Source organism: Gymnoscopelus braueri, assembly GCF_963280865.1.
Source record: "Gymnoscopelus braueri genome assembly, contig: SCAFFOLD_227, whole genome shotgun sequence".
Classification (NCBI taxonomy): Eukaryota; Metazoa; Chordata; class Actinopteri; order Myctophiformes; family Myctophidae; genus Gymnoscopelus; species Gymnoscopelus braueri.
The window spans coordinates 28,482-41,813 of NW_027660572.1; the positions used below are offsets into that span (position 1 = coordinate 28,482).

The following is a 13,332-nucleotide window of genomic DNA, read 5'->3' on the forward strand; positions in this document are numbered from 1 at the left end:
TGTATGGGACAGGGACAGCATATATGTGTGGTAAATTGGGACTTGGCATGATGAACAAATTGGGAGAAAAAACGAGAATAAATAAATGCATAAATTAATTAATACATTATTAAATAAATAAATAATGAAAGCTGAGTGAGATCACCTGCCTGCTATGACTATGAGGTATGTCGGGTTCAGTGCTAAGTCATGTTGATTGTCACAGCTTTCACATATTTTGGTCTGTAATTTGGATCTGAAGATAGAAAGTGAAGACATATCCAAACCCTCAGCAAGGTGCAGACAACCCTCTGGAACGTCAAGTCAAAAGGATTAGCTAATTCATGCACGTAGCACGACAGCGTTGCACGTAAAAATGGCCATCCGCGGATATAATGCGTTGTAACCTTGTAGGTTGGCTATTAGTATTTACAGAATAAAAACGCCATTGTTTGAAGAAGTATGACAAGCATTTCACTGAGCATCATTTGTTGCCTGCTATACAGTAACAATATAAAAATACAGTCTTTCTCACACACACACACACACACACACACACACACACACACACACACACACACACACACACACACACACGCACGCAGCAGTTGTCTACAAGCATTGATGCAACGAGAGACAAAAGAAGTGCAGCTGGAAGGTGAGGCTACAAGAGTGAGGTAGATGTTCCATCAACCACCTCCAGACCTTGAGGTTTGTCCACAGAGACTCCATTCATAGACCTGGACAGAAGTTAGAAAGATATTAGAGATAAAAAAGGAGAGAGATATTGTAATGAAATGTATAAGAATTCAACCATTTACAAAAAAAGGGACACTGAGGTAAGTTGACATGAATTCAAACATGAATCATTCTGTACCTGAATGCTCATTTGATTTTCCTATTCGTCTCATCTGTTTAAGAAAGTAGGTAGCTGATATATTGCACTTTTACCTTATACTCTTAGTTGCTTATTTTAGAAGAGAATGCACTTAAGACTTCTGGTGCTAGTAGTTTCCTTCCCTACCTGCTGTATGTTGAATGCACTTACTGTAAGTCGCTTTGGATAAAGGCGTCTGCTAAATGACTGTACTGTAATGTAAATGTAATGTACCTGTCCTTGGTGTCAGCTGGATTTGCACGTCTGCAGAATCTGCTGCCAAACTCCAGAATGCTTCGTCTCTTATGAACCAGGACACTGATGATGATGATGATGCTGAGGGCGATGATAAGACCACCCCACCAGGGAAACTCTCCCCCTGAGAGATAGAATGACAGATGAAGAGGAGGGAAGAGAGAAGTGAAAGATGAAGATCAGAGGTTCAGTCATCCATCCTCCTTACAGCTCCATGATCATCTTTTATAGATCAGTGATTTTTACCACTCAATGATACGATACACAAGTACACACACACACACACACACACACACACACACACACACACACACACACACACACACACACACACACACACACACACACACACACACACACACACACACACACACACACACACACACACGCCACATTTGTATACTTTAATGAACAAACACTACACATCTCTTACTTCAAACTTCTCCTTTTTACTCAGCAGCATAAGAAAAAAGGTCAGAAGTCAAATTTCAGCAGTCAATCAAGACAGAAATGTCTTTAGCTTTGATTTAAAAGAACTATAGTAGTGTTAGTAATAGTAGTGATAATATTAGCATTACTAGTAATAGTACTAGTAGTATAGACAGTATATAAGCTAGTACTCTAGAATAAATACATTGTACAGTCATTTGTCACCCACTTGTTTCTTCAACATGTCGGTCTGTCTGTACCTCTGGGCCTGAAAAATACAAGAAATCATTTGTGTACAAGAAGCTGGACAAAACACATGTTTATGTTGTATTACAACACACTTTATAAAGGTTGTGGTTTTTTGTCCAAACATTTGTGGAACATCTGATATGATCCATGAATGGACAGAGATGTCACCGCGTGGATTGGACATTCTACGTCTTATTACTGTGTCTCACTCAGTCTTGTCTCAATTCAGTGGTTCTCAAAGTGGGGTCCAGGGTTCCTTGATCGGGTTCCAATTGGGCCCTTACAGGTCTGCAACTCTGAAGGCGGTTACACACTGGCGGATATGCGAATATACGCAAAATTCGGACTCGTTCCTAATAATTAAAAGACGCTTTTTTCGCTCCGCGAAACTGGTGTGGAAGCTTGCATTGACTTTATAAGGTTTTTTAAAAAAACGTATTATTCGCATGAAAAAAATCGCCCCGGTGTGTAAGGACCTTTAGAGTGTACAAATGTAACCAAATGAACCTCTTATGGGTCCATTTGGTTCCATTTCTACACTCTCAGAGTTATGGGGGTCCTTGAAATTACAAATACATTTGAGAACCACTGTCAAAATCCTGTCCCAACACTGTTAACACAAACAGTGCAGCTCAATACTTATACTCCATATAAAACAAGCAATTAAATGAGCACCAACTATTAATTTGACAGTACAAATGAATAATTCAAGGACAGATGGACTTTTCTAACCCCATAGGGGGCTTCAAACTACATTTATGTCCGGACAAAAACAAGTAGTACAACCATTACTGTTGTGACGAAAAGAGAGCTGAGCCAGAAGGCAAAGCTCTCAATATACCGAGCGATCTTCCTACTCTCACCTATGGTCATGAAGTGTGGGTCATGACCGAAAGAATAAGATTGGGGATACAAGCGGCTGAAATTAGTTTTGCTATAAAAGTACTGCTGGTGATACTGCTGATATAATGCTTATAATTACTGGTACTCACCAGAGAAACCGGGTTCAAGGAAGGTTGGACATCTGTGGTCTGTAATGATCACCAGGAATAAAGGTCAGTACTTCATTAACCAGCATAATCTATATTATATACTGTATCTGTCTGTACTAAATAGTACAACCATACTGTTACTATTACTACCACTACTACTGCTAAAGATGGTACTGCTATTGTTGCTAATAATGATACTATCTGTACCACTATTATTACTACTAGACCAGTGATTCTCAACCGTTTTCATTTAGACGACCAGACCAGACCAGATAACATTTTTATCTCCGGGCCCCAATCTAAACTGTAAATTCCTCTGTTAATTTAACGGTGACAGACCCGTGAGGGTCCATTTGGTTCCCAACTATCAATCATTTAGCTGGGGACAGATTTTCAACACAAAATATTCGTTTAAGTTTTCAAAAGCAAATACTTGATCTATGTGAGCCACATATCACTCAGATATCACCTAGATAGATAATAAAACACTTATTCTCTAATAAAACACTTATTCTCTAATAAAACACTTATTCTCTGCTAACTGTATCACAGTGTCACAGTGGAATGTCATTTCTGTCCATTTCCTTTGCTGTCACTCAACCTTTAGACTCACCAGCTTTAATGTTGTCAATGATGTGTTCACCCACTGCCTCCATCACCAGCTTCACCTTCTCCGGGATGTCCTTACAGATCACATGGACAGTCTGGTTCAGAATACATGGTAGGCAGCCAGATGAGGTAGGAGGACTGGTGTTGGAACACACCATGACGTCAGATGGTTCTCCTCTCCACAGGGAGCCTGTATCCACCAGGCCATTGTAGATGTGGGTCACATTCACAGAGTGTGGGTCGGTGGTATTGAAGCAACGGTTCATCTGTGTAAGAGAAAGGTGAAGATTATTCATTCATATTTTTGAATGCTTTCTATAAAGAAAACATCACATGGATGCGCCTGGGACGTATCATCAGTGTTGTAGCCTGGAGTCATCGGGTGTTTCGGGTCTCGCAACAGCATACACCCTCGATCAGGTGACCCAGCCGAGGTTGATCAAGCCCTGACTTACGTCTCAGTATCTACCCACGGTCAGTCCTCTTAGGGAAAGACAGGGCCACTCAGTCCGCTTCTCCGGAATACTCTGCCGGGACTGGGGGAGGCTCTGGCACGTGAAGGGACTAGGCTCTGTCGGTGGCCTCCACTTGCGGCTTTGTTTGAATGACCCTCCTAAAGGCCTCACCGTGGATTTGTTGGGCCTGTGTCTTACTCACGGAAGAAACGGGCTGGGGCGCCAACCCCCTTTTGAAGTATACCACAGAACTTATAGCACTAGGCTGACAACAATCTCAGTATGAGATTGCTCTATATAGTGTCTGTATTGTCCACGCTTTCTTGTACCAGCTCAGTGGTCTTGTGGTTAGACGTTAGAGAGGGGTTCGATAATTGTTCAACAAGCAACGAACCATGATTTAACTGAGAGTGTAAAATGTTCCATTTGCACACTGTCAGGATAACACTCAGGGTTGTACAGTGTGCAGTTCTTTCATCTGCTTCTGTACTGTCAGTGAACATAATACATGGCATTGCACAACTTCCTGCAACCACGCTGGCTGTGGTACAAACAAAGAGCCTCTCCACCGACAGCACCGATCTGCAGCAACGTCTTGTGACTGATGATGAGTCACCATTCAAGCAGGTCTCTCTGGGGGTTTTCTGGGTACTTGCCCCCCCCCCCCCCCAAACAAAAAGAGGGCCATATAATACAACCTTTTATTTATATTTATTTAACTTGATGATAATAATGGTTTTGGAATTGCTTGTGGTTATGACAAGGCATGAGGCTGTGGGGGTGTTTGTCTGTCTGTCTGTCTGCCTGCCTGCCTGCCTGCCTGCTTGTCTGCCTGCCTGCCTGCCTGTCTGCCTGCCTGCCTGCCTGCCTGCCTGTCTGTCTGTCTGTCTGTCTGCCTGCCTGCCTGCCTGTCTGTCAAGTGTCAACAGCTATTTATGAATGAATAACAGATGTACAGTACTTCCTCTTAACTCGCAACATCCACAACATGTCATCATGCACTTGTTGACATCCATTCTGACTCTCATTCTGACTGTACATACTACTGTAATTCATTACTGCGCAAACCGCGAAGGGTGTATGTACACATAAGCCCCCCCCCGCCCCCCACACACACACACACAACGTGCATGATATGATGCAACGTACCGCCATACAATATATGTCCACCCTGACCCGTATACTAATGTTCATAACGGTTGAGACAGTCTTGCTGCTATATTATTTTGTGTGGTGTGCCCAGCCCACGCCCACGGTGTCGTCGGTGTGCGTAATTGTCGTTCCCACGTGTTACAGTAGTAGTACATATTACACTATACACGGAACCTCTCCCTCCGCTCCGAGATGAGGTTCCACAGCGTAGGGTGCCGGCAGAGTGCGACACCGGCCAATATTGTTGATGTTTTATTTTTTTTCCGCACATCGTATCCAAAAAGTAAAGGTCGTCCCCCCTGCTCTCAGATGTTTGACATTTTAGCGGTCAAGAAAATGTAAGCGACGGGTTGAAACAAGCGTTTAAATCACTTATTTAGTCAGTCTGTGGCCAGTCAACCCCCGTCCGCATGCGCAGTACTAGGCTACTCCCGTTAAAGGGGTAGTTCACCCCCAAAATAACTTTTTTTCTATTGATTACTCACCCCATGGAGCCTTGAATTCATAGATATTTTTTTGTTTTTGTCACATTCCTAAGCCAATAATTTGATTAGAACAAATTTAGCCCCATTGATTCCGGTAGGAGACACAAATGCATTTGTGTCTCCTACCGGAATCAATGGGGCTAAATTTATTATAATCAAATAATAAAGGAAGGAATGCGACAAAAACAAAAAGATATCCATGAATTCAAGGCTCCATGGGGTGAGTAATCAATAGAAAACAAGTTATTTTGGGGGTGAACTACCCCTTTAAGGTTGCATTGGGAAAACACGGCACAGGCTGAGTAAAAAAGTGATTATTAGTGATAAACGCTTGTTTGAACCCTTCACTTACATTTTCTTTACCGCTAAAATGTCAAACATTTGAGAGCAGGGGGGAAGAACTTAACTTTTTGGATACGATGTGCGGAAAAGGGGTAAAAATGTGTTTTAAAAAGAGATTTAAGTATATAGAAGGCTATTCTCCATCTATGGATGGAGAATAGCTCTCTCTCTTTCTTTCTCTCTCTCTCTCTCTCTTTGTCTCTCTCTCTCTCCTTTCTTTCTCTCTCTCCTCCCTCTTTCTCTCTTTCTGTCTGTCTGTCTGTCTGTCTGTCTGTCTGTCTGTCTGTCTGCCTGCCTGCCTGCCTGCCTGCCTGCCTGCTTGTCTGCCTGCCTGCCTGTCTGCCTGCCTGCCTGTCTGTCTGTCTGTCTGTCTGTCTGTCTGTCTGTCTGTCTGTCTGTCTGTCTGTCTGTCTGTCTGTCTGTCTGTCTGTCTGTCTGTCTGCCTGCCTGCCTGCCTGTCTGTCAAGTGTCAACAGCTATTTATGAATGAATAACAGATGTACAGTACTTCCTCTTAACTCGCAACATCCACAACATGTCATCTTGCACTTGTTGACATCCATTCTGACTCTCATTCTGACTGTACATAGGCCTACTGTAATTCATTACTGCGCAAACCGCGAAGGGTGTATGTACACATAAGCCCCCCCCCGCCCCCCCCACACACACACACAACGTGCATGATATGATGCAACGTACCGCCATACAATATATGTCCACCCTGACCCGTATACTAATGTTCATAACGGTTGAGACAGTCTTGCTGCTACATTATTTTGTGTGGTGTGCCCAGCCCACGCCCACGGTGTCGTCGGTGTGCGTAATTGTCGTTCCCACGTGTTACAGTAGTAGTACATATTACACTATACACGGAACCTCTCCCTCCGCTCCGAGATGAGGTTCCACAGCGTAGGGTGCCGGCAGAGTGCGACACCGGCCAATATTGTTGATGTTTTATTTTTTTTCCGCACATCGTATCCAAAAAGTAAAGGTCGTCCCCCCTGCTCTCAGATGTTTGACATTTTAGCGGTCAAGAAAATGTAAGCGACGGGTTGAAACAAGCGTTTAAATCACTTATTTAGTCAGTCTGTGGCCAGTCAACCCCCGTCCGCATGCGCAGTACTAGGCTACTCCCGTTAAAGGGGTAGTTCACCCCCAAAATAACTTTTTTTCTATTGATTACTCACCCCATGGAGCCTTGAATTCATAGATATTTTTTTGTTTTTGTCACATTCCTAAGCCAATAATTTGATTAGAACAAATTTAGCCCCATTGATTCCGGTAGGAGACACAAATGCATTTGTGTCTCCTACCGGAATCAATGGGGCTAAATTTATTATAATCAAATAATAAAGGAAGGAATGCGACAAAAACAAAAAGATATCCATGAATTCAAGGCTCCATGGGGTGAGTAATCAATAGAAAAAAAGTTATTTTGGGGGTGAACTACCCCTTTAAGGTTGCATTCACTTACATTTTCTTTACCGCTAAAATGTCAAACATTTGAGAGCAGGGGGGAAGAACTTTACTTTTTGGATACGATGTGCGGAAAAGGGGTAAGAATCCAAAATATTGGCCACCATTCGCCGGTGTCGCACTCTGCCGGCTCCCTACGAAGCGGGACCTCGTCTCTACGCTATCGTGGAGGCTGAGGTGCCAAACGGGGATAATAATATTACGTGCGACCGGTGCGAGAAATGAGAATAGCGGCATAGCGCACACGGCGCACGCACGCATACACACTTCTGCGGTCAGTGGTGTAAAGTAACGTACAGTTTTTAGTTTTTTAGTTTTCTTTACCGGAGTATTTCCAAATGTCATTACTTTCTACTCCAGTGACTCCACTACATCTCAGAGGCAAATATTATACATTTACCACTACAATGACTTGTAGGCACTGTACAGTGTAGGCTCCTACAGGCTGCAGCACAACATGATGGCCACATTATTAGCTATCTTGCTTCATATCATTCATACTAGACTGACTCAACTCTCGGCGTCCATTACCGGAGCACAATAAACAAAACACACTCTAATGTATGAAAGTGAATTAGAATAGTTAGGCTACGCACCGTGACTTCCTCCTCGTTGATCCTCATGGAACCGAACGACCGAATGAACTCTGAAGACACAGCGTCTCTCTCTCTCTCTCTCTCTCTCTCTCTCTCTCTCTCTCCCTGTCTCCCTGTCTCTCTCTCTCTTCTTGCTCTTCCTTTCTGTCTCTCTCTCCCTCCCTGTCTCCCTCCCTCCCTCTCTGTCTGTCTGTCTGTCTGTCTGTCTGTCTGTCTGTCTGTCTGTCTGTCTGTCTGTCTATTTGTTATTTATGAATGAATCAAAGATGTGCTGTACTTCCTCTTCACTTGCAGCATTTCACAACATGTCATCATGCACTTGTTGACTTGGCAAGGTGCTGACATCCATTCTGACTTCCATTCTTCCCCACTTCACCCCAACACCCATCATCCCATCTCCCAAAAGTCTTGTCACTTATTAAAAAAATAATGTCTACAATGAATTCAATTTAATTCAACAAGCCGATAACCACAACCATGAAGAAATAGGATGCAAAGCACAGCAGCTGCATGTTCGTGTAACAGACATCTTCACTCACCAAACTCCTGTACATCCTGTACAGATCTTATTGCCTCTAGACCCAGAAGCACGTGTTTAACCACTTAACCACATGAACCCCGAGCGTCCTTGTTCTGGGGCCAACAGTCACCAAAAATATGTTGAAGTGGTTCAATCCTTTGTACTTTATTGTCTGGGGTCCACCAGAGGTCTGTATATTTAGCCCTCCTTTTAACGTGACACAAGCTTGCAGATCTGTTATGTTCACCTATTTTGGCCGAATGCTCATCAATTATGACATGAATGAACAGAATAGTGAAGCTATTCATGTGGTTGACAAAACAAACACAGACGTGTCTGTGGTGACACCAGACCTCATGCATTGTTGTTCTCTCTTGAAGGAAATAATGTTGATTGAAATGTGTTTCGCCGCGGACCCTGAACTGAAAACGTTTTGTGCCAGGGACCCCCAGAAGAGAAGATTTATGTGAAAAAAATTAAGGCAAAATTATTTTAAAAAATCCAAACGTTTTTGAGAAAAAAAGGTGAAAAAAAGAAAATGCGCGGTGCTTGTAGATATAAAGTGGTTAAAATGATTGTGATGCTACATCAGTGGTGTCCAAACTTTTATCAAAGGGGGCCAATAGAAAATATGAAAACACCCAGGTGCAGGCGGGCCGTTCATAATACAATTTAGGAATGAAGCCAAGGGCGTATACAAATGTGTCCTCGGGCCGCAAATGGCCCGCGGGCCGGACTTTGGACACCACCGTGCTACATTAACTACTTTTGCTGGGCCCCAGGGAATTCAGAGGAACCTGAGCTGTAATAATTATTCACAGCCAGAAACGGTTCAGAGAATGTTTCTCAAGCTGTGGCTCGTGACTGAAAAATAGGTCACAATGTCAGTGTGTACGGAACCAAGTCCATGAGAGAAAACGCCCAGATTCTTTCATAATATTGTGACACCAGTGAGAGGCTGAGCAGGAGTTTTCCACAGGCTTCTTATCTTATCTCATGTTACTACACAAACAATCACAGGATAATACTATACTTCGGTTGTTTCCATTGCAGGCATTGTAAATAGCTGCAGAGGAAACTATTTGGATGAGTGCAGTTCAGATTTGAACCATATAAAAAATCCCTACTCACTCTGTCTGTGAGTGTGGCTCCTTATGAATGAATAATTATATTTTATAATGATCAGTAGCTGTTTCTAGAAGGAATTTGATGAAGTAATATCAACAAACATGGCATGAACAATGTCTTATACTGCAACGTATTGTTTGAAATGACGTGTGACACACACACACACACACACACACACACACACACACACACACACACACACACACACACACACACACACACACACACACACACACACACACACAGACACACACACGTTTCATGTTTCCTTTCGGAAGTCCTTTGAATTGCACACACAAACATAACCTCACATAACCTCACAGTGAGTCAGTCAGTCTTTCTTCACAGGAAACTCTCTCCACCAACAACTTTCTACCAGACTACACGCTTCCCATCTTCCTTACTCCCTCCCTCCCTCCTTCCCCTCTTCCTGCTTGAGGTAAAGGTATCCCTCTCTACCTCTAAATGAATGTCCTGGAACACAACAACTTGCACTGGCTTCTAGAGGAAGCTGCCATTAACTGGAGTGTCATTTTGACATACTTTGTTGTGGGTCGCTGTCAAGACCAGCACGTAAAGCCATGACAAAGTGGGACACGCACCATTTTAAGAAGCAAACAAAGTATGTGAGTGGAGATAGTGTGAGTGTTAGGTGCATTTAACCAAAAAAAGGGGCAAATCTAAACAAATAACTAAAGCTCCAACATAACCAAACCAGAGCAGGGACAGATAGAGAGAGAGAGAGAGATGTGAGAGAGAGATGTGAGAGAGAGAGAGGGAGAGAGAGAAAATTAGTGCATGTGTGTACGTACGCGAGCATGTATGGTATGTGTGTGTGTGTGTGTGTGTGTGTGTGTGTGTGTGTGTGTGTGTGTGTGTGTGTGTGTGTGTGTGTGTGTGTGTGTGTGTGTGTGTGTGTGTGTGTGTGTGTGTGCACTACTGATGTGGCTCATTTGCACATTTCAACCTAATTGCATATGTTATCATTAGTTCAATACATCTGTTTATTCTCTGATTACATGTGGTCTCCCTTGTGTGTCTTTACACTTCTCAAAGGACCAGTGCCAGACCCAACTGCATGTGTTATTCTCTCTGAAGATAACTATCATCTGCTCTATGCAAAAGATGTGACTAAACAATGACACACTTGACTTTAGATGTGAGGTGTCAGGTTTCAAACTCTTTTCAAAGTATTCTATCTACTAATTACTGTTCAGTAGATGTGATTGTGAGTGTCATATTTAGCCATAGTACTATACAATATTTTTAAGTCTTCTATCTAGTGTATGACCCAATAACATATTAAGATAACATCTCACACCCATTCATCATTCATCAAAACACTGACGGTGCGATTAGACATGCACCGAGTGGCACGCTTAATGCTTGCCACTTGTTAGCATGTCACACTTGAGATAGAAGTGGCTACTGTATGAACACAGTATTGATAACAATGTTTTAAACTAACTAGTTGTATGAGTGAAATTAATCAAGATTGAGTAACAACATGGCATGATAGCCTCTCTTGACTAAAATGATCGTTTAGACAAGCTGTTAAAGACTCACACCAAGGCTCTCTTTCTCCTCCCAGGCTGTCAACACTCCTGCCAGGGGTGCTGTCAGCAGTCGCCCCGGGCAGGAGGGCTGACAATGAGGAGCAGTGTATGACTGTGTAAGCTCACTATGACTGACAGTCCTTTGGAGAGGAGGAGGCCTATGTCTATGTGTGCTGATCACTTTGGCCCACTTACATTGTCATGGGAATACCTGGTACTTTCCATTTTTTTTCCACGTCTAGGAGATATAAAGACAAGATAAAATCAACGTGAACAACATGAACGAGTTTGTCAAGACTAGGGCAGTTTACTGTCGATGTCTGGTGAGAAACGCACGGACACACACACGCACGCACGCACGCACGCACGCACGCACGCCTTAAGCAGTCTGTCTGTTAACACTGAACACTTCTATATAATCTCTCGTTGGGAATTGGGAAACAAAACATTTTCCACTGCAATTCTGAAAATGCCATTAAAAGGGTCTGGCGTGTTACCTTTCCACACGTATGTGTACGAGAATGTAAAGAAGTGTTTTAGATAATTGTAAGTACCAATCCCTGTTCGTTGATGTGTTTGATTCTGCGTGAGACCAAGGACCACAATTAATAATCAATAAGGTTTTATTTGTCTCTCACTCACACAGGTAGAAGCAGCAAAATGTTGGAAGGAGGGTAGTATAATATACACAAGAAACTGGGGTTTTAAAGAAAAACAAAGGTTAAAAAACATACAGTCAAGACGCACTCTTTAAGCCCCCTTTAAAAGGAACTTTAGCAGCAAATAACGTTGAGAGGCAGCAGTAAGGAATGTGCAATAAGGTGTGGGTCTTTTGTGTTTATCCTTGACTAACTTTCTTCTTCCTGAGTTTTCTTTTAAGGAAACGTCAAATAAATCTAATCAAATCAACTTTTCTAGAATAGAGGTAGAGTGTTTAAACTTTAGGCTAAAGCTGTTGAAGGTTGAAGGTTGATCTTGTGAGATAATCCTGATTTCATGCTGGTTTTGAAGTGGGTGTCAAATGAACCCATGAATGAAGCTTATCATGGTTAACTGGCCGAGATACTCACCACGGGTGACTTATTGTGGTTTACTGAATGAGATAAGATGTGAGGTTTATGGTCTAAATGCTCTCTATCAGATAAAACTACTCACTTCTACAAAGCTGTGGTGTTCCTGTGTTAACTGGAAGCTAACAGTTGTTCCTATTGTACATGGTACACATTAATAAACACATTTGAGTGCAATAATCTATGAATAATGTAGAATTCATAGCACCTCATCATGTATTTTTTTATTGACTATAGTCTTGCCTCTATAAAAAACGGTTTAAAATGTTGTTTTCTTGCTGTTCTTCAAACAGGGAGAGAGAACGTTCCTTAATGTAAACAAAAAAGTAAAACAAACTTTTAACTTAGAAACTAAAAAAATATAGAATTTAGCGTAGGACAGTAGCACATTTAGAAACCAAGAGAAGCAAAACAATATATGTAAACCCAGCCAAACAAAAATGTACACTTTTAGTTTGATTTAAACATAAATACAGTAAATAAGGTATAATGTAAGAAGCTGGGAAAAAAATTCAAAACGTTTAAAAACAACGTGAAATTCAACCACACATATCATCCAATGACACACCTACAGTACAAAGAGGTGTTTCTATGGTCATGTGACATAACCACTTAAACCCTAAAGCCTATATGGTTGACCGGAGTCCCTCAGGGCTCTATACTAGTGACATCGCTCTCGTTAAAAATCAAGCTCACAATGTCTGCGAAGGTTTTCTCCAGAATACGGATGCTGGGGTTTAAGTGGCCATTTTCCCACACTGGCAGAGATCATAAGGCGAGTGTCACTTAAGGGACATGGGTGACATTATATTTGGTCCATAAACGGGAGAAGTACAAATAACGGGTGGTACTTCAGTTGTATAGATCAGTGGTTCTCAAACATTTTCATGTCAATATTAGGGGTGGGACGATATGGGTATCTCACAATACGATATCTGTGGCGATATTAGGCCCTCGATAACAATAATATCACGATGTTTGATATATTGCGATATCACGATATATTGCATGAAATTTCACCAACGATATATCACGATAGTCATTGTATTCAATTCATGAACACATAAAATAGCTCCAAACAGTTCAAAATCATCATCACACAAATACGGAGTCGGAAAAAAAAACATATCACAAAAAAAAAAAACACTTTTTTTAAACATCG

The 13,332-nt window shown here is 42.0% G+C and overlaps 1 protein-coding gene across 1 annotated transcript; it reads right to left on the reverse strand.

Moving 5' to 3' along the window:
• Positions 1-533: 533 nt before the first annotated feature.
• On the reverse strand, positions 534-7,992 carry LOC308081431 (uncharacterized protein). The gene is made up of 6 exons (XM_080457800.1): positions 7,897-7,992; positions 3,395-3,656; positions 2,782-2,820; positions 1,770-1,808; positions 1,091-1,235; positions 534-719 (listed from the first exon to the last, which is right to left on the reverse strand). The coding sequence occupies exons 1-6, from the start codon at positions 7,921-7,923 to the stop codon at positions 644-646; spliced, it is 588 nt and encodes a 195-aa protein (XP_080313926.1). The 5' UTR covers positions 7,924-7,992; the 3' UTR covers positions 534-643.
• Positions 7,993-13,332: the final 5,340 nt, after the last annotated feature.